The 22,153-nt window shown below is 34.4% G+C and overlaps 1 protein-coding gene across 1 annotated transcript; it reads right to left on the bottom strand.

The window, feature by feature from the left end:
- Nucleotides 1-1,701: 1,701 nt before the first annotated feature.
- LOC110458193 (TBC1 domain family member 13-like) lies at nt 1,702-22,149 on the bottom strand. Its single transcript, XM_021509793.1, has 15 exons — nt 22,073-22,149; nt 21,871-21,944; nt 13,618-13,658; nt 12,994-13,055; nt 11,341-11,422; nt 10,575-10,657; nt 8,585-8,744; nt 7,657-7,788; nt 6,695-6,761; nt 6,033-6,134; nt 5,077-5,220; nt 4,159-4,240; nt 3,795-3,852; nt 3,528-3,637; nt 1,702-2,958 (listed from the first exon to the last, which is right to left on the bottom strand). The coding sequence occupies exons 1-14, from the start codon at nt 22,090-22,092 to the stop codon at nt 3,575-3,577; spliced, it is 1,170 nt and encodes a 389-aa protein (XP_021365468.1). The 5' UTR covers nt 22,093-22,149; the 3' UTR covers nt 1,702-2,958; nt 3,528-3,574.
- Nucleotides 22,150-22,153: the final 4 nt, after the last annotated feature.

The raw sequence follows: 22,153 nt of genomic DNA, 5'->3' as shown, positions 1-22,153 counted from the left end.
AAACCTAATAACTGTCAACATTTCCTCATCAAGTATACAATAGCTTGCTACTGATGCTGGCAGAAAGCCACTATGCCGTTGATGGTTATATTTCAACACAATAAGGAGACCTTGAATTGTTACGGAGGAATATGATGCGAGTTTAGTTCCTACACGATAAAACTATACCTTTACTACGATATTAAAACAATAGAAAGAGTGAATTTTTTTTTAAGTTGACCTGCGGTATGAATTCAACAACTTCTTAATATCATACAAGGAAGTGTCAACACTTTATGGAATATGCGTTGAAGTCGCCACATACACCCCACCACAACTACAAAACCGCTCTTCAACCACTTCAATGAACCGGTAACAATGTAACAAATTTGACCCTGTTATTTTTAGTTGTATATTTATTCTCGTTTCATGTTGTAAATATTTATGTATCATGGTGATCTTACTGAAATGACAACACATTTTTATTGTATACATTGTATAACTATATAATTATTGATAGTATGAGTTGTAGACAACGGTAGAGAGATATTGAGATGACTAGCGAGACTAGCAGAATAAGTACAGCGATACCAGCAGGCAGTCTAGTTAGTGAGACAAGCTGACTTAGTTTTGTTACCAGACTGAAGTGAACAGATGCCTTCGTTACAGTAAAATAAATTTTGGTGAATTTAATGTTTTATTAACCATGCCTTATTTTAACATGATAATACATTTAGTGTTTACAACCTACAGTAAGTAGCATATCAAAATCATTACCTTTCTAAACAACTTTGAGTCTTTGACCAAAAGTACTGAAATAACAGTTCGGTGATTCATGCATGTCTGAAGACTAATATTAATCAGAGACTGGGCTTATTAAGCTATGATGAACTACGAATCCTTTATAGCTTTCTAGATGTAGGTATGTGTTCTTCTTTCAGCAAATGTTCGATTATTAGTTCAAATTTCTCAATCTACCGGGAAGTTATTACAGAATATATCATAAAGTTAATTGTTTTTTGGAATTTTGTTCAATTTTATGTTCAAAGTCGCTTTTTATACTTGCTTTCCATAAATAGCCCGATAGGTACTTATACATATTAAAACAGTTGGATTATTTGGGAAAAACTTCCAATAAAATAGTAAAATATTTTTGCCAGATGACTAGCTTCTGTAGCGAAACAGCGGGACTGATGATGGCTCTATTAATGAGACATTATTGTTTTTTATTTTTACATAAAAATGTGAAGGAAATCTTATAAAACATTCATGGACAATATCATATCAGAAATATAGATCTGGAGCAAACAAAATCCAGCAAAATGTCAATAAAACAAATCCTCAAGGTTGAATAATACCATGAACTCTACAAATGAATTGATAAAAAGAGATCATAAAAATTGCCTATTTTTCAGAAAATTTGTCCAAGTTGCATGACAAATATAACAGTAAATATATTATTTCTTTAGAAAAAAAAATTAACCCAGAAATTCAGATTCCTCAAAAAACACTTTTTTATCTGTGCCACTGAAAGTCATGCTTTCTTTATCTGTTTCCTTTCCATTATAAGTCATCAAGTCATGCTTTCTTTATCTGTTTCCATTATAAGTCATGCTTTCTTTATCTGTATCCATTATAAGTCATGCTTTCTTTATCTGTTTCCATTATAAGTCATGCTTTCTTTATCTGTTTCCATTATAAGTCATGCTTTCTTTATCTGTATCCATTATAAGTCATGCTTTCTTTATCTGTATCCATTATAAGTCATGCTTTCTTTATCTGTATCCATTATAAGTCATGCTTTCTTTATCTGTTTCCATTATAAGTCATGCTTTCTTTATCTGTTTCCATTATAAGTCATGTTTTCTTTATCTGTATCGATTATAAGTCATGCTTTCTTTATCTGTTTCCATTATAAGTCATGCTTTCTTTATCTGTATCCATTATAAGTCATGCTTTCTTTATCTGTATCCATTATAAGTCATGCTTTCTTTATCTGTATCCATTATAAGTCATGCTTTCTTTATCTGTATCCATTATAAGTCATGCTTTCTTTATCTGTTTCCATTATAAGTCATGCTTTCTTTATCTGTTTCCATTATAAGTCATGTTTTCTTTATCTGTATCGATTATAAGTCATGGCTTCTGTATCTATAATTATCATACTTGACCTTTTTAAATTTTCATGCAGGAGATTACACATGCTCAGAACTAAAACATAAAAGGTGTGAATCCACTCCATAGGGTAACGTCACTATTAAATGGCATATTTTGAGCTGTTCTTTCAGATGAAATCATCAGATCTTAGGATATATCAATAGTTCAGCAAAATCACTGGTTGTAAAGGCTCAATAATTGGCAAGTACACATTATAAGCCAGGCTTTCCTTAATTCATTTGTTATAATAAGTCATTTTTCATTTGTTCCTGTGTAAATGTTAATAATGATGAGGTAACATTGCCCCTATGTTAACTGTTAATTAAGAAGTTACAAAGTAAAAACGTAATAAAACATAATTTGTCATAAAAAACAGATACCAAGGTATCATGGTTAAAAACTGAGGAGCACAAAGTCTGAACTGAATTATTTTAAGAGACAATGGGACTAGTGCTAGAGACAAACAACACATTGGCACAATGATCACAGTAAAATATCCAAATGTGAGTAAAACTGATATAGCTCAGCGGCGATTCACCAATAGTCATACGCAAATATCAAAGGACCCCTTCGTCATGATATCATATATCTATACCATCACAAGCAAACAGTCCTACGAATCATGATAGGACAATTCGTAGTGATCAGATAATTTAATAAGTTTATGTACATATAAGGGTACATCCAGAAACAGCCATTTTGACCATGACACTTTTTACCCAATTAGTGAAGGTCGATGGCACAAATCCGGTCCAACTTCTCGTCCGTGATATCCTGACCCCTATTTATCACAGTTGTTCAATGCACAGTATTAGTACATCCCTGGAAATAAATCCACAATATTATATATACAAATCAAACCCACAAGAAATATAAACAAAAACAAACCCTCAATATTATACAAAAGACAACCGAACCACACCAGGATTGCTGCTAATTAAATTGCGTTTCTTCTGGTAATGCTTATAGATGAACTTGGAGGGGAAATGTAAATATATACATGTATATATTAAACATATATACAACAAAACTATCTTAACCATTATCTATAATGGTTATAATACAATTTAACTGATGTTTGTAACTGTTATCTGTTATAACTATCAATTGTAAATGTTATCAAATATATATCTAATGGTTGTTCATTTATCGGTCATTACTATTGATAATAAGTGTCATCTGTCATTGCCCTTAATGGGAAGCACACAAAGTCTTGCAATTTCCTAAAAAGAAGGGAATACTGGATTCAGTACATTACATCACATAACCGGATTCAGCTAGTACATTACATCACGTATCATCTTATGACACATATATTAACCATATCTGCTTTCAGTACTTTTTACGTGAATATTCAACAGCTTTTAACATTTCACTATAAGATGCCGTACCTGGGAACACTGACCTCCTCCAGTACAACAGAATACCGGCCCAGGTGTTATCTGATCTCGACAGCTTTGGACAGAATGGTCTGTAAATCTATCTTTGTTTTCTGGTAGTTCTGCAATATAATCAAACATGTTGTCACACTAATTTGACAAACAAATCAAAACATTTCGAGATCATATCAGCCGATTTCATAACACATTAACGAACATACTCCTCAGTGTCATCAGTCAAAAAAGTGTTATAATGTATATTAAGCATGTTCCACTGACCTGGACCAGTTTCATACTGTTAGGAAAGTCGCCTGATATCAGTTCATCTCTTACAAGTCTGTAACAAAAATAGCATTTACATACACTCACACATTACTACAACAGTTACTACAGTATATCTTGGAACATAAAAGGCTTGTGAAACCTGCTTTTTAAAACAATTATGTATTAATTAATTCACCCCTGAAGACACATTTGAACTCCTCCAATTCAAAGGTTGGAATAGTTCATTATGAAATTTCAGGGGTGAATGAGTTAACTCAATAAGCTTGGAAGTGGGAAAACAAGTTGCTGTTACTATAAATAACTATATCAAGTAATGTTGACTATTAAAATTGTGTTACATTTATTAGTGATAACTTACATGAGCATTGCACAGCACAAACATATGAGGAAATCAAACCGATCTTCATCTGCAAATAATGAGTCCCATATCCGTAGGACATCTGGAAATAAGCAAATAAAGTCTGGTATACACAGATAGTCAGATATTATCAAGAACATTTCTATATAGAGATATCATCTGGATTATGTAGCGATACAGCGATACTGTCATCTTCATCACTCCAGGGGTTATGCTCACCTTCGCTCTCTACATCCCTGGAATATGTCATAGCAAAATTGATGACTCAGTGTGTACCCTATCTTGTGGATGAGACAACAGACTAGTGTGATCCTTTGATGTACAACAAAAGAATCTTTCTGCCACGTAACGGTAAAATTGACTGGTTTTGAAGTCCAATGTCGCTCCTCTGTAATCTTTAAGGACAGGCATCAGCCTTAGAGATTGGTCAGGTTTTTTTACCAGAGCCCAATCAGATAGCTAGTCGTGGGCCTTCAATTTTGCTATTCTAGGGGTGTAGAGAGTGAAAGTGAGCGTAACCCTGGAGTATCGAGGATGGGATATTGTCTGTATAGGCTAGTTAGAGAGAGATCAGAGCATTGTTACGTGGTTGATCACAGATTCATTACACCTATATAGCTACCTACATACAACATGCTGTCTAATTTGTCATTATCTTTTAAGATATTTCAAATTCCCAGTCATTAGTGACCTTTAAATGGCCTGGTTACATTCAAACATCACATTAGATAAACATAGTCCTCCAACTCCTGTGGCATTGGGCAGAGATAACAGAGATCTTCTGTTAACTTGTCTAAAGTTTATTTCTTAGTCTCATTTAGCATCCAGTGTCTCTTCTGGAACAGTCTTGTCTATATCTAACGTGCAAAATTCTGGTTGTGACCTTGTGTTACCTCAGGAAGGTTAACGTTGTGTTACCTGGGAGAGGGAACTCTTGTGATAACAGAAGTGTTATCCACCGGAAGGCATAATACTGGGGCTTCAGGTCGAGTTCCTGTAATCTTTGGGATACACGTTCGTCACTCGTCTTCATCTTGTCTACAAGCCTAGACATCATGCTACCTGTGACAATATAAATATATTACCGTTAATCCAAAACAATGGTCTTAATCTTTTACATTATCAAATCAAACTTCCATTATTTTCATGAACAGTTACGTATACATTTAAAGAATCATTTTAAGGGTCGCATTCACGTATCACAGTTGAAACGGTTCAGGTGGTGCAGAAATATTCCACGATAAACAAACGCTCTTGGACTGAACTGTAAGCAGAGCTAAAAAATGCAGTTTCGGAGAATAAATTACAANGGTACTTCTTGAGAAATACCGATAACAAGAATTGTTTACGGACGGACGACGGACGACGGACAACGGACGGACCACGGACGCAGGGTGATTTGAATAGCCCACCATCAGATGATGGTGGGCTAAAAAATATCATGTCCTTCTTTCACGCATCCACTAAATCATATATCTACATGTGGATTGACCTTGATTTATAAAGAAATAACGCAAACTAGCAATAAACAGCATTTTATCTGGTTGAAACGCATACAGGAAAAGGGGCCCATGGTTTACTAATGGAGGACTATTCCTGTATGTTTACCACTGGAGAGGTGTTAGGGCACAGTTGAACACTGACAGGTACACACTCACCTATTCCACACTGAGAGTCATACACTTACAGGTACACATATAAAATTTGAGAAAGATCCCTCCTGTACTTCCCGAGAAATAGCAGANCTATTCCACACTGAGAGTCATACACTTACAGGTACACACTCACCTATTCCACACTGAGAGTCATACACTTACAGGTACACACTCACCTATTCCACACTGTGAGTCATACACTGACAGGTACACACTCACCTATTCCACACTGAGAGTCGAAGTCGAGTGTCTTTAAGAAATTGTCACGTATCTCTGCCATGAGATTGGTGAAGCAGAAAAAAGAGTCAGCTTCTGCATATTCTGAAAACAAACACGCTTGATGTATGAAAATAAATCATTAATAGACTTTAGAACAAGTACAGCTGAAACACATACACAACCAAAGCAGAACAGTTTCCAGGAAATGTGATGAAATGTAGGGACTAGTCATTTTGGATAGGACACTATCTATTTTTTGACAGATAAACATCTGGCCGATTTACACAAACACTCCTTTATTTTCTAATTAATCATTCTCACAAGAATAACAGAACTATTAATTCTGCCTGGAATAAAAACTACTTGCGGGGTAGCTTACAAAGCCATACCTGCCACTGAGCTGTTGACCGTGAGGGTGATATTATATGTGAGACACTTCTAGGGAGTTTCCTTTGTCCTTGACCTACACTGATCTTTGTGTAGTTCATAACATAATCTTGAAATCTAATGCATAGATGTATGAGGTTCAAAATCAAGTTCAACAGTCTAGTTACATGGTAAAAAATATATTGTATTGTCACAATACTCCGGGTGATGAAGCAATGTTGTGATTTGACAATGCTTGACCTTTTGCTGTGACGACAATCCACTCGGTTACAAACCTTTACATGTGACGTCAGGATCTGTGGCAAATGTATAGTAGATAGGACCAATGATTTCATTCATACCCTGTCACAAATAGAATATTGACCAGCGGTCAGTTAACACACAAAATAGTAAGGCAAACAATGACTAACAGTTGGTTGAAAAATAATAGCATGGCAGACATTGACCAGTGATCGGTAACCATACAATGATTATGCAAAGAATGACTAGAAGTTACAGTTACGAAAACAGGTGAAGCAGACATGACCAGTGGTCAATTATCACATCATAATACAGCAGACATTGTCTATACATATACATTTGTACCTAACTCTGACCTCTATAGATGTTGTCTATAAATACACACCACCTTAACCTCTATAAAGCAATACTACCTGTATAGTATACAGCATTGCTTTCAATAAATTGAATTTACCTGTACAAAACCTTGACCTCTATAGATCATGTTTACCTGAACATAACCTTGACCTCTATATATTGTATTTACCTTACATTACCTTGACCTCTATAGATTGACCTCACCTGTACTTGACCTCTATAAATTATGTTTAACATAACCTTGACCTATGTATATTGTTTTACTTGTACATATCCTTGACCTCTATAGCTCCAAATTTTACCTTTACAAAACCTTGATGTAAAAGATTATAGTTACCTTATATAACTTTTACCTCTATACACTGACCTTACCTGTTTATAACCTTGACCTCTATAGATTATATTTAACATAACATTGACCCCCATAAACTTTGACCTCTATAAAAAGTATTTATTTGTATGTAAACTTGATCACTATAGTAGAAGATTATATTTTATCTGTATTTAACTTTGACTTTTATAGAATGACCTTTCCTAATGTAGCCTTGATCTCTATAGATTATATTTACCTTACATTACCTTGACCTCTTTACACTTACTTTACATGTTCAAATCCTTCACCTCTACAGATTGACCTTACCTGTACATAACCTTGTCCGGGGTTCAGTTTACCATATATGAACAGTATTCTCTCTACCACTTCCCAGTGGGCTTCCTGTCCATCTGGTAGTGTCATGTACTCCTCGCTCCGCTTACGTCGACTCATTATCATCTTTGTCGGGATATCAACAAAACATATGTGTAAGTCAATACATATCATCTCAATGGCACAGGTGTGTATGTGTGTGGGTCAATGTCACATGTGTGTATGTGTGTGGGTCAATGTCACATTAAATACATTAAGATTGTCAATTCTAACACGTACAGGAAAAGATTTCTCTGTATGCGTGCAGACTGAATAAACATAATAAAATTTTAAATATGTGCTATGTAATTAAAGTTGTTTAATATATTTTAACATGTACCAATAATCTTGTGTGTCTGGAAACCTTGGCACGTCAATATCTAAATATATTTGAAGAAGCCTTGCGGGAGTCTATTTTATTTTATACTTAATTTCCAAGGGAAGATTAGCCAATTGATTATATTTCCTTTTAAACAGACCAGAGGTTCTATAAGCCAAACATGTCTGATCTACGCTAGCCAAGTGTTTGCTTCGAATAAACTCATATACGAAGCGAACACTTGGCTAGCGAAGATGAACATTTCTTAACTTAAATGTAAGGAGCTTAAAACAAGCACTTGAACTGTCAGATCTAGACCAAGTGCAAGATAAGAGGAAAATGTCAAGTACATTATTTTGCATTCAGAACATTCATTAGTTTGACATGATTAAAATGTAATTTCAATAAAATATACATTTCTCTTTCATCTTGGGTTAAAAAAAAATTAGTTTCATATTTACTTTTTCATTTTTATTTTCCAAAAGAACTTTAATTCCTTAGGTGCACTGACCAGCAAATGTCTATTTCATTAGGCCTTGGTGACAGTGTTACAAAGCCACTTACATTTGACTTGCCCTGTCTGTCAACTTGTATGGTCTCTGACTGGAGAACGCACTGCTCCACACGCTTTCTAAGGGTCTCAACACCAGAGGCTGCGTGGATTATCTCTTTACACGGAAAATCTGTCGCTCGTTGGAAGAAAAAAAGGTCTGGACAAAGTCGTCTGTAAACAGAATTAAATTATTTACCTTCAATTTGATAAAATCAGATCTAAAAATAATACAACAACTGTACACAGTAACTAACCGACATCTATACACAGTACAATGAGTACATAACAAACAACAACTGTACACAGTAACTAACCGACATCCATACACAGTACAATGAGTATGTAACAAACAACAACTGTACACAGTAACTAACCGACATCAATACACAGTACAATGAGTATGTAACAAACAACAACTGTACACAGTAACTAACCGACATCTATACACAGTACAATGAGTATGTAACAAACAACAACTGTACACAGTAACTAACCGACATCTATACACAGTACAATGAGTATGTAACAAACAACAACTGTACACAGTAACTAACCGACATCTATACACAGTACAATGAGTATGTAACAAACAACAACTGTACACAGTAACTAACCGACATCTATACACAGTACAATGAGTATGTAACAAACAACAACTGTACACAGTAACTAACCGACATCTATACACAGTACAATGAGTATGTAACAAACAACAACTGTACACAGTAACTAACCGACATCTATACACAGTACAATGAGTATGTAACAAACAACAACTGTACACAGTAACTAACCGACATCTATACACAGTACAATGAGTATGTAACAAACAACAACTGTACACAGTAACTAACCGACATCTATACACAGTACAATGAGTATGTAACAAACAACAACTGTACACAGTAACTAACCGACATCTATACACAGTACAATGAGTATGTAACAAACAACAACTGTACACAGTAACTAACCGACATCTATACACAGTACAATGAGTATGTAACAAACAACAACTGTACACAGTAACTAACCGACATCTATACACAGTACAATGAGTATGTAACAAACAACAACTGTACACAGTAACTAACCGACATCTATACACAGTACAATGAGTATGTAACAAACAACAACTGTACACAGTAACTAACCGACATCTATACACAGTACAATGAGTATGTAACAAACAACAACTGTACACAGTAACTAACCGACATCTATACACAGTACAATGAGTATGTAACAAACAACAACTGTACACAGTAACTAACCGACATCTATACACAGTACAATGAGTATGTAACAAACAACAACTGTACACAGTAACTAACCGACATCTATACACAGTACAATGAGTATGTAACAAACAACAACTGTACACAGTAACTAACCGACATCTATACACAGTACAATGAGTATGTAACAAACAACAACTGTACACAGTAACTAACCGACATCTATACACAGTACAATGAGTATGTAACAAACAACAACTGTACACAGTAACTAACCGACATCTATACACAGTACAATGAGTATGTAACAAACAACAACTGTACACAGTAACTAACCGACATCTATACACAGTACAATGAGTATGTAACAAACAACAACTGTACACAGTAACTAACCGACATCTATACACAGTACAATGAGTATGTAACAAACAACAACTGTACACAGTAACTAACCGACATCTATACACAGTACAATGAGTATGTAACAAACAACAACTGTACACAGTAACTAACCGACATCTATACACAGTACAATGAGTATGTAACAAACAACAACTGTACACAGTAACTAACCGACATCTATACACAGTACAATGAGTATGTAACAAACAACAACTGTACACAGTAACTAACCGACATCTATACACAGTACAATGAGTATGTAACAAACAACAACTGTACACAGTAACTAACCAACATCTATACACAGTACAATGAGTATGTAATAAAAAAAAGCAACTAACTGTTCACAGTAACTTACCGACAATCTTTGTCTATCTGTAGAAGCATATCGTTGTCTTTGAAGTAGGTGCCCCAGTTACTGTTAGGGTTCGGATTCAATGGCTGAAATGTAACAATTACATTGTCAGTAAACTCATTCTGAATATTTGGATCTGGTCATTAATGATTTTCATTAAAACTTTAGAAAAAATGAGGGTTAATGAAACTGATGATTTACTGTTGTAAAAAGATATTTCTGATAATTTCCAAGCAGTATTAATATTGCTCATCATGTAATCTGTCAATTTTACTACATGTGCATAATTTAACTATTTAAACTCAATCACCCCTGAAGACTCATTTGAACTTGTCTAATTCAACAGTTGGAATAGTTTATTGTGAAATTTCAGGGGTAAATGAGTTAAGTGGCCATCTATCTGACCAGTAACCACTCTATCTGCCACTCAAAATTATGTTAAGCAACCACCTATATATATATGGTGAAATTGATCGCAATAGAGTCCATCCATTTTGATTGTATGAGTTACCTGTCAGGCAACATATAACCTCAGCCCATATTTGTGACTGTTACTTGAAGTTACACTTACTGTGCATACCAAAAAATGTTCACCTAGTCAAACTTTTGCTCTTCCATCTCTGCCCAGTGTTTATTTTTCCCTTCACATTTAGTTATCATGCGTAATATGTTGTTTACTAATGTTAACTATAAAGATAAGTTCGCCCTTATTACGAAAGGTGAAAATTATACTGAAGCGAATATTTCCTGTTATATGGTATTTACATACATGATCATCAGCGTGAGCACCAGACGAAGCCTCTGACCCGGGCTTCACTATCATCTCGTCCACAAAATGGTTGTACAGCTCTCTAAAAGGAAGACAGGAGCCCATTATTAGTAAAGGTCAACAAGTTTACATCATATGTATACACATCATCGCCTTGTTTTGTCATCATTATCTACTAATGTAGCTGCCTTTTAAAAACAAGAGAATTAACAGAACTATTTGGTGCTCCAGACAACATTCACGACTTGGAAACTACCCCCGTATTTGCTGTGTCAAAGCAAGAGCATGTGACAAAAGACAGCTAATTTCATAGGAACAGGAATTGTGGTGCACACAGTCTGAATGTCCTTATCATTAATTATAATCATACAGAATCAATTTTTTGAAATCTATCTTTAATTCTTTCAAAGATATACAAGTTTAAAGGTAGTGTGACAAAAGTTGTTTCCTTTATACAAAGGGGAATAACTCTACATCTAGCAGAGAAAGTGTTGTGGTTCTTCTGCACTGCTCAACACTTTGATGTCCACAAAGTGTAAGTTATCCTTTATACCTATGAAGTTATACTCCCAACAAGGACATGCAACAGTGTTTTTAATAGTTTTTCTATATAAATTGGGAAAACTTCCTTATCTAGAGGTAAAAGAATTCTGATTCATGTGAACTACTTGTGTATTAATGGAAATATATTCCAGACTGATCTTGGCTCCCACTATAGCTATCAGACCACAGAAGAAGGATCATTTGGCTTTGTTATCATCCAACTTCTCTTTATGAAGCCAAATTTGTTATAATCAAATGCTTTACTGGAAAGGAATGTAGAATTTGACCTTCAAGACTTTGAATTTAAACCTCTTCATCGAATTACACTCGGGGTCAATTTCTTCATAATGTTGATCTTTTTGACCACAGCACCTAAGACCTTGACCCTACACCAACAGGCCACATTGCTTCAATCCCACAAATATAACTTCATAAAGATAATTATGAATTGTTTACCATTAAGAAACATAATATTTTGCACATATTTGACCAATGTGATCTTTACCATTTATCTTGACTTTGCATCAAGCAGCAACCAGTATACATCCTATAATAATGCTTCAAAATTTCTTGACACAATTTTCACCAAAAGGAAATTAAATCTGACCTTTTGACCTTAATCTTACACCAAGAAGCAAGTAGCGTCAATGCCAACAATGATGCTTCACAAAGATAATTATGCAATGTTTACCATTAAAAAGATATTACATCTGACCTTTATGACTTTGACCTTTCACCATATGACACTTAACCTTACACCTTTGATTCAGCTGACAACAGTCCTAACAACATAACTTCATGATGTTATGCAATTTTTACCAATATGACCATAAATCCCAACAATATGGTTTAATAATCTTATTATGCAATGTTTACTGATGAGAGAATATGAAAATTGATAAATGTGACCTTGACCTTTGAACCTGACCATGCATCAAAGTTGTGTTGCACAAATAAGACCCAAGGGAAACCCGTACAAAATTTGAAGAAGATCGGTTCAGTTATTTTTGAGAAAAGCAATAACAACCTTTGACTTAAATGTATGTACATGTACATTAAATTTACATTAAATCAGAAACTGACAGCTGCATTAAAAATAATCACCCTTACCGTTGTTTGGATAGCACTTCTTTCCATTGTGACTTGTTCTTCGGAAGGTAGTTGAGCATCAACTGTTGAATTGAACAAGATATAATATTGATTTACTTCAGTTATATTTTATGAATTAAAATTAGTCAGTGATTGAATAATATAAGAGTTTTAGTGAAGCTTTAATCATTACTGTATCTGCCAATAAAAATACCGGGCAAGATATTCTCACTGTTATCAGAGAACAACGAAAGTTTAAAGTCGAGGAACTAGACTAACAACCTATGTAAATTGAATCTGAGAAGGAATTGTAAAAGCATTGTTTTTTGTTCAGTTTTGGTATTTATTCTGCAATAAGCCCATATGCTGCTTAATTTCATACTCAAAGTAGTACAAGACAATGAAATAGCATTTTGAAGTATTTGATATGTATTTCTACTAATAGCATTGAATATGTGTGGGCTTATTACTAGACAATTGCCTGATAATTTATAACTGTATCATTCGACATCACACATGGTGAATTTGAATATCATCCCATAATTGTATGTACTTAAATTTGGATTTGTGGTAAAGGAAGAGTGTAAATCTGTTTGTTTATTATTTTTTTCTCTGTTAAAATTTAACTTAAGTATATATATCTACCTTCCAGCACACTGATCTGTATCCATTCTCAAATGGACATCCTGTAAAATAAACATTCTACATGTCACACAAATCTACAGTGTATACATACTTCAAATTCTTAAAGCGTGGTCAATGTGATGCAATATCTGTTGACAAACATGTATGAACTTGAATAGAAAGCACACACAGATGAATGTTTGTTTGAAATATATTTTTGTTTAAGAGAAGATGTCCTGAAAACCCAATTACCAGAAATTTATAATCGGGATTAAATCTGCCATTTGTAACGGGAAAATATGAAACAACCTTCACACATCAAGTTGGTCTGTTTATCATGATTACAATAAAACAAAAGCTGCTAATAATTACAGTGTGTACTTGCTGAGCTAGATCATATTACTGATGATGCATTAAGTAAATTAAATTATCCATGAAAAAAAAATCTGTTACCTCATTCACCCCTGAAATTTCGTAATGAACTATTCCAATCTATGATGATCTTTGAATTGGAAGAGTTCAAATGTGTCTGAAGAGGTGAATGAGTTAAAAATGCATCACAAATGGAAGAAAATTGCAAATATTTATTAGAATATATTAATTACACTTTGTGTATAAGATGTATACGACAAGATTTCAGCCAGATATATATGCCTTAAAAAGTGTGTATTTATAGCTACGAACACTGACCAAAAATCATTATCATCTAGTCATATAATTATGTGATCAACGACTTCAATTTCTCTACCATTACTGCCGATCTCAATGGGTTAAAGGTTATAAAAAATGGCTTTTTATGAATAATAAATGTATTAAAATTAACTTTTTTGATTGCTCTTTTGATCAGTGTTTTTTTTATGTAACTAAAGGACTTGATTCAGATTAATTCATTAGAGGACATGACCATGATAACATCAAAGCAAGTGCATGATGTGCAATTTTAATTCAGGGTGACAGTAGTTAGAACCTGCTTTAAAGTGGTGTCAGAAACGGGGATTGAATGTGGCAGGTTTTAATTGTACATATATAGGATTGCAGTCACCTTCTAGTTTCATACTTAGACGAAATATCCCTGTTGGTCAATTGGTAGAGGGACCAGGAAAAACATCAGTGGGTTATACAACCTCCAAGTAAATGTTACTATCCACTCAAAGTGTTGTTATATTTACATAACAGAAAAGACTATTCAATTTGTACATTTTTCAATTGGAAAACTGTTCAGGTATTTCTGTTATACAGTTTGAGCTAATCAAGGACTAACCATGCATGATATCACAATCAAACTTTGACCGTAATAGCTGATTGACTTTTGCTGTACGACAGAAATGGTAACTATATACACAGAAAACAAATTAATTCTGGCAGAAACAGCTGTTCCATCATTTGGCAAACTATTTTGTTTAAAATTTATTGTTAACATGAGATTTAACTAACCTGTATAACTTACCTATTGTTAATCTCATATTTGTGACCGTAAGTACTAGTGTGGGTCACAGGGTTAAAATCTATTGAAATAGGCTAATTGTCAATATTCGATATATCATTGGTCTTCATTGTGACCGTAAGTACTAGTGTGGGTCACAGGGTAAAATCTATTGAAATAGGCTAATTGTTAATATTCTATATATCATTGGTCTTCATTGTGACCGTAAGTACTAGTGGGTCACATGGTAAAATCTATTGAAATACGCTAATTGTCAATATTCTAGCTAATTGTCAATATTCTAGCTAATTGTCAATATTCTATATATCATTGGTCTTCATTGACGGCTTAGTCCTGCAGTCATTATGATTTTTTTCTAATTCTTGTGTTTTGCCACATTTTATGAATTGTAGTACGGTATGGTCAGGGTGCACCGCAAATTTAATGGGCAAGCTGCTAATAAGACTCAGAAGCAAGCAGCTAGACTAATTTTAGATGTACCATTTGACACACCTTCTAGGCAAATGTATGAACTCCTTAGATGGATGCCAATTGACAAATACTATAAATACAGAAGGTTGTGCATGCTATATAAATGTCATCATAAGAGTGTGCCTGAAAATTTATCAAATAATGTGTCTCTTGTGCGAGATGGTCACTGTAGGAACACAAGATATGCTATTGAAAATAATTTCAAAGTGCCAAAACATAAAACTGTTTTTTATTCCAGGATTTTTCTTATTGACAGTATTAACGACTGGAATGTTTTACCCAGTGACATAAAGAAAATAGACAATTTCACCACTTTCTATCGATGTCTTAGATTTTAATTTGTTTCTCCATGTAACCAAAACTTGTAACTTTCTTTATAGACTTCTTTTGTGAATTTTATCAATATTTTAGATTATGCTTTATTAGCATATAACTATGTCAATTTTTATTGTTTGCTATATTAGCATGTATGTATATTAATTAACCACATGCCATTTAATTGATGAAATACCTTTGCATGAAACTTTATGCATTCTGTGATATTCTTAACTAAGATAACTGTGATATAACCTAATATATGTCGATTGCATCAATATATATGTATTTTTTAACTACCACTTGTATTTTTTCTAGCAAGATAATCATGTTTATTTATATATCGATTGCTTAAATATGTAATTTTATCTAACATGTGTATTTTACTAACAAGAGAACCATGTGGAAGATTAGCCTTTGGCTAAGCATGTATTTTATCCTCAATAAATAAAGTTTATTATTATTGTTATTTTAATGCCGATTATAAAACTTTATTTTAATAACCTGTCCTTCAAAGACGGAATAGGTCCTTCACTTAGATCATACACCTCACAAAACTCCATACAGCCAGAAGTAGGTAAAGGGCCTTCACTTAGATCATACACCTCACAAAGCTCCATACAGCCAGAAGTAGGTAAAGGTCCTTCACTAAGATCATACACCTCACAAAACTCCATACAGCCAGAAGTAGGTAAAGGTCTTTCATTTAGATCATACACCTCACAAAACTCCATACAGCCAGAAGTAGGTAAAGGTCCTTCACTTAGATCATACACCTCACAAAACTCCATACAGCCAGAAGTAGGTAAAGGTCCTTCACTTAGATCATACACCTCACAAAACTCCATACAGCCAGAAGTAGGTATAGGTCCTTCACTTAGATCATACACCTCACAAAACTCCATACAGCCAGAAAAAAGGTATAGGTCCTTCACTTAGATCATACACCTCACAAAACTCCATACAGCCAGAAGCTCTACTGGCCAAATGTAACTATATCTCCACCCTTGAGCTGGGTTATTTCAAGAACTAATTTAAAGATTTTAAGACATTTGACCCCTTTGACCTTGAAATTTGGTCAAGGTCAGTTATTTGAGCAAATTGGAAAGCCCTTTAATTGGCCAAATATCATCAACACATATATGTGCCTCCAGTTTATTATGAATATGAAGTGTATGAAAGTAAACAAATTGACAATGGATGATGCAACATGGCATCAGCTCCCTCAGTCCTTTGGACAAGATCAGATGAGCTTACAACTGACGCATTAAAACACACACTCAAAAAATAAAATAGATTTATTTTTTTTGTTTTCAAAGTTGATTGAGAAAAAATACAGTTTCAATAAAGCATTTCTGATGGTACACACCACAGTTCTGTTCAAGCCGCATATGCTCAACATATCTGTTAAGGCATATTCTCAAAGACATGTGGTACATTATATAGTGCTATTATAGTTGCTTAAAATCATAAATGTTAATAAGTTGTAAAACCTTTAAATTTGATGTCAAAGGTCCATGCAGTTTCTATGCATACAACCTTAGACGTTGTCAATGTAGTTAGTTTTTTCGAATGAAACACTTCATTAACATCATTGTAATGCAAATCATATCATTGCACTTAAACACCTGTAAAAAAAGGTATAATACTATTTCTTTTATATCTAAGGTGGTAGGTAAATCTTGTACCCCGTTCCAGGACCCGGACTGAAACCCCGAACCGGGAATATAAAGATATTTTAATATCTCATTAACGCGATCGTTTATATTTTTTATAAAAATATAGAATAATTTCAAACATTATTTTCTAAATGTGACAATTACAAAAATGTTTATTTATCATCTAACAATTTAGAAATCAGCGATAATGTGTATTTCAAGGGAGTAAAACTTGTATGCCGCAGTCAACCGTGAAAATCACGGGTTTTCACAAATAACTAGAAATTCAGGGAAAATTAACATGTTATTTTCAGATATATAGTAGAAATACCTTACTGTTTATAATTATGTAAGTTTCGTTTAAATAAACGACATATTTCACATGAAATTCTGATTTTGTTGTGATCGCGGGTGTTTTGTTTACTCCCGTACCAGTACTAAGGGGACATCACTCTGTCAAGCTGTCGTTATCAAGTAGAACTCTTAGCCATTCTATTAGAATGTTACTAGGCTCTGTGACGCGAATGCAGTTCTACATAAGAGCCCATATTTTTTAAACTATACAAATATAAGATAACTAATAGTTCACAAAATAAGAATTCATGATCATCATTATGATTGGTTATCATTAGAAAAAATTCTAGAAAGTCTTCTTTTGCCTATGCCAACTCATTTTTTTCCTAGGAAATTTAGTAAAGATTCCATTGGAATTACATTCTCCAAGATGTTGTCTCATGCAAGTGGTGTCAAATTCTAACTCTTCACTCCCGTTAAACCCATTGAAACAAAATTCGACCTAGTTAGCAATAGCAAAAACCCCACAATCAACCCCGTTTTTCTGTTGTTGCACAATTGGTAATACTGCTTTTAAAACTTTTCTATTTTCCCCATATGATGATGACAACTGCATTTCTAAAGAAGCTGACAAATGACCCTTATTTTTCGTATTTCCTATCAAACTATCAAGAATGTATACTTCCCCACTATCTACCTCCTGTACTGACACTACCCAATGGTCCTCACCTGTATGATGAATTTGTGCTGATGCAGCGCTAGTTGGTTTCATTCTGAGTGCATAGTCCCACTTATTGTTTTTCAAAATTGGAGCATAACCTGTATCTTGCATTCCGCCTATATTAGGAAACTGTTTCTTTAAATTATTTTGTACGTAACACATGATATTACCAAATAGTTTGTTATCAATTGATAAATCATTTATAGCCTTAAAACTTAGCGTACTTTTACCATTATCCATCCAGATACGTCTTGTTTCTGCAGGCTTAATAAGCGACGGTCTGTCATCTGAAAGATCCACTAACATATCATTTACATTCGGTTTGTTCTTTTTTTGGTAATGAAAGTCTTCTTCTTTGTTTTACCTTAGGACTGGTACTTACAACTGGTTCAGATAAACTTACACCATCACTACATTGTATGTCTGCTACTGACTCAGCTATAATACTTACATCTTTTGTATCTTCTTTTCCTTCTATTATATTTGACAATCTCTTACGAGTTAAAGAAAGTCTAGACCTAAATTTTTTTCGGAGTACCAATATCATGGAGAGGAACTGACTCTAATTTAACTGGAGAAGCCAATGTAGCACTTGGAGTTGAACACATTATATTTGATTCACCTAACTTAGTTAACTTACTGTCTGGTGCTGGGACTATATCAGTCTCCTCTCCATCACATGGTCTCGGTCGTTTCCTACCTGCTTTCTTGTCTGGTCGCTTTCTTGCATTACGCCTAAGTTGAGCCATATGGAGTTTCCTCTTACCTGCTGTGTCATCTATGCCTGTACTTAACTTTGCAGCAATAATATGATAGCATGTACCAATCGATGGACACTGACATTGCTCTTTAGGATGTAACCGAACTGCGTACTTATCTCCCTGTGACCCTTCAACTATAAATGTCCTGGCAGATGGAACATGGGTTACCTTGTTATCCCTAAGAGCGGCAACTGCTAAAGACCTTTGTGAAGTTTGTTTACTTACTTGTTGACTCTCGGACGCTATACCATTTGCTAAACTAGCTACATCTTCATGGCTTACCTCTTCGTTTAGACCTATATGTTCCCAGGAAGTTACTGTGTCTTTGTCATTATTCTTACCCTTAACTAAATCTAATACATCATTAGGATGACAAACGTCATTTGAAAACTGTACACCATCAGGGTCTAGCTGAGCACTTTTATGAATAGCCTTAAGTCTATCAGTTCCTGTTCCAATTAACCCTCTCTTAATCTCATTGCCATAATATCTCTGGAGATAATAAAATGAAAGAACTGCAATATCTAATGGAACTTCTTTCCAGTTGTACCTTCAAAAATATTATTTGTAATACCTGTATACTTGTTCCCCACACCAAGACCAGACAGTAGCCACCAACCAGCATATTTTATATTGTTACACCTCAAGTGAATTTCTAGCTTTTTGATTGGTTGGGAGAAAATTAAACAAAAATCTCTGTCACCCTCCGAAAATACATTGGTTTTAAGGGGCGCGGGTGATATTGCCATGAGACAGTGAAAAATATCACATGCGCAAAAAATGTGCGTGCACCGCTTCGTTTCCCCACCGTGATGGTCACAAGAACGTTTGACGGCAACAGCCAATTTCATCAAGCGCCGGTGCGATAGCGATTGTAAACAGCAGACTATCAACAAACAGGATGTCATTATCGAGGTTTGCTGCCGTTTCTGAGCTACAAAGACTTTTGGTGTAACAAAATAGATATGACATTCATTAGCAGGTGACAGTGAATATTGTCAACCCTCAAAAACCCATTGTCACCCTCGGCTTCGCCTCGGGTGACAATGATTTTCTCGGGTTGACAATATTCACTGTCACCTGCTAATAAATGTCATATTTATATAATGTCTCCCTTGATATGGGAATTGAAATAATCTACAAAAGGTTCACTCCATTTCTCAGATACCGTATCTAACATTGCCAAAAACTCTTCTTCACTCTCGCATCTTAATAGTGTATAACATCCTCCATGTATATTGAAATATCACTACTACCCCTATGCTGGTTCAACCAAAATCTGCTATCTCTTCGAATATGATTCCAACAAAAAAGAACTTTCACATTTGGAAAAATAATCCTCCAAGAATTTTTTTATCGCCGATTCCCTATCCAACACTATTATTTGATTACCTTTTGATAAATTTGGAATGAGAGATTTAACAGATCGCCAAAAAAACTCATGAACCTGCGTCGCAGAGCCTGGTAACATTCTAATAGAATGGCTAAGAGTTCTACTTGATTACGACAGCTTGACAGAGTGATGTCTCCTTAGTACGGGTACGGGAGTAAACAAAACACCCGCGATCACAACAAAGTCAGAATTTCATGTCAAATATGTCGTTTATTTCAACGAAACTTACATAATTATAAACAGTAAGGTGTTTTCTTTTATATATCTGAAAATAACATGTTAATTTTCCCTGAATTTCTAGTTATTTGTGAAAACCTGTGATTTCAACGAACCTTACATAATTATAAACAGTAAGGTGTTTTCTTCTATATATCTGAAAATAACATGTTAATTTTCCCTGAATTTCTAGTTATTTGTGAAAACCTGTGATTTTCACGGTTGACTGCGGTATACAAGTTTTACCCCCTTGAAATACACATTATCGTCGATTTCTAAATTATTAGATAATAAATAAACATTTTTGTAATTGTCACATTTAGAAAATAATGTTTGAAATTATTCTATATTTTATAAAAATTATAAACGGTCGCGTTAATGAGATATTAAAATATCTTTATATTCCCGGTACAGGGTTTCAGTCCGGGTCCAGGATACAAGATTTACCTACCACCTATATCTAATGCCTAATTTTGATATATTCAGTACTAAGTGAAATAAGAGGAGGTGTCTATATGACATGTCCCAGAATAAAGTCATATGAGTTGTAATTTGTAGGGAACATGCCCTGTAGGTGGAACTTGTGAAAAGGCTTAGCATTTTTGCTGTCAATTTATCTTTGGAGATTTGGTGATGGTTTCTCTGAGCTCTAATGATCAGTGCATTATCTTACAATAATAACATAGGAAAACATGTTATCAAAATGTTAGAGTTGACTTTGGTGCTGCAGCTGGATGTGTGTCACAATCATGTGGCCCCTCTTGACACTTTCCATTTCCCTCTAAGGAATGAAACTTATTTTTAGGAATGATTAAGCTATGTTATTCATCTTAGGATTTCACTTTATTTTGCCATAAGCGTCACATGTTTTACGTTGTAATCTGTTTTTCTGCTGTAGTAAATTGCTGAATGTTACTTCAGTCTTAACTGTCATTCCTATCAGTCATCTAGATACATTATCAGGGCTGTCGAAAAGATATTTTTTACAAAAGTTAGCTTACCGTTGAAACAAAGTCTTCTAAGTCGTTTACTATCAATGGAATCGGATGTCAAGGTGTCCTCAAATTCTTGGAGCCTGCAATAAAAAGGCAATAATCGTTATAAGCAAATTAAATTTCTGAAATATCTGAACAAAATCACGTAATTATCCTGTAGATTGGTTGAAAAACGTTTTCGGAAGGTGGGCGGATGAGCAAAACAAACCTCGCTCTGTGAGCTGCCATTTTAGTTCCTGTTTACATTGTTTTCACGCATGCGCAAGTACACACTTCCTCCACGTGTACA

This window comes from Mizuhopecten yessoensis, unplaced genomic scaffold (assembly GCF_002113885.1).
Source record: "Mizuhopecten yessoensis strain PY_sf001 unplaced genomic scaffold, ASM211388v2 scaffold9501, whole genome shotgun sequence".
Lineage (NCBI taxonomy): Eukaryota > Metazoa > Mollusca > Bivalvia > Pectinida > Pectinidae > Mizuhopecten > Mizuhopecten yessoensis.
Note: the sequence above shows the minus strand (reverse complement) of the source record. Positions and strands in the feature narration are given on the sequence as shown.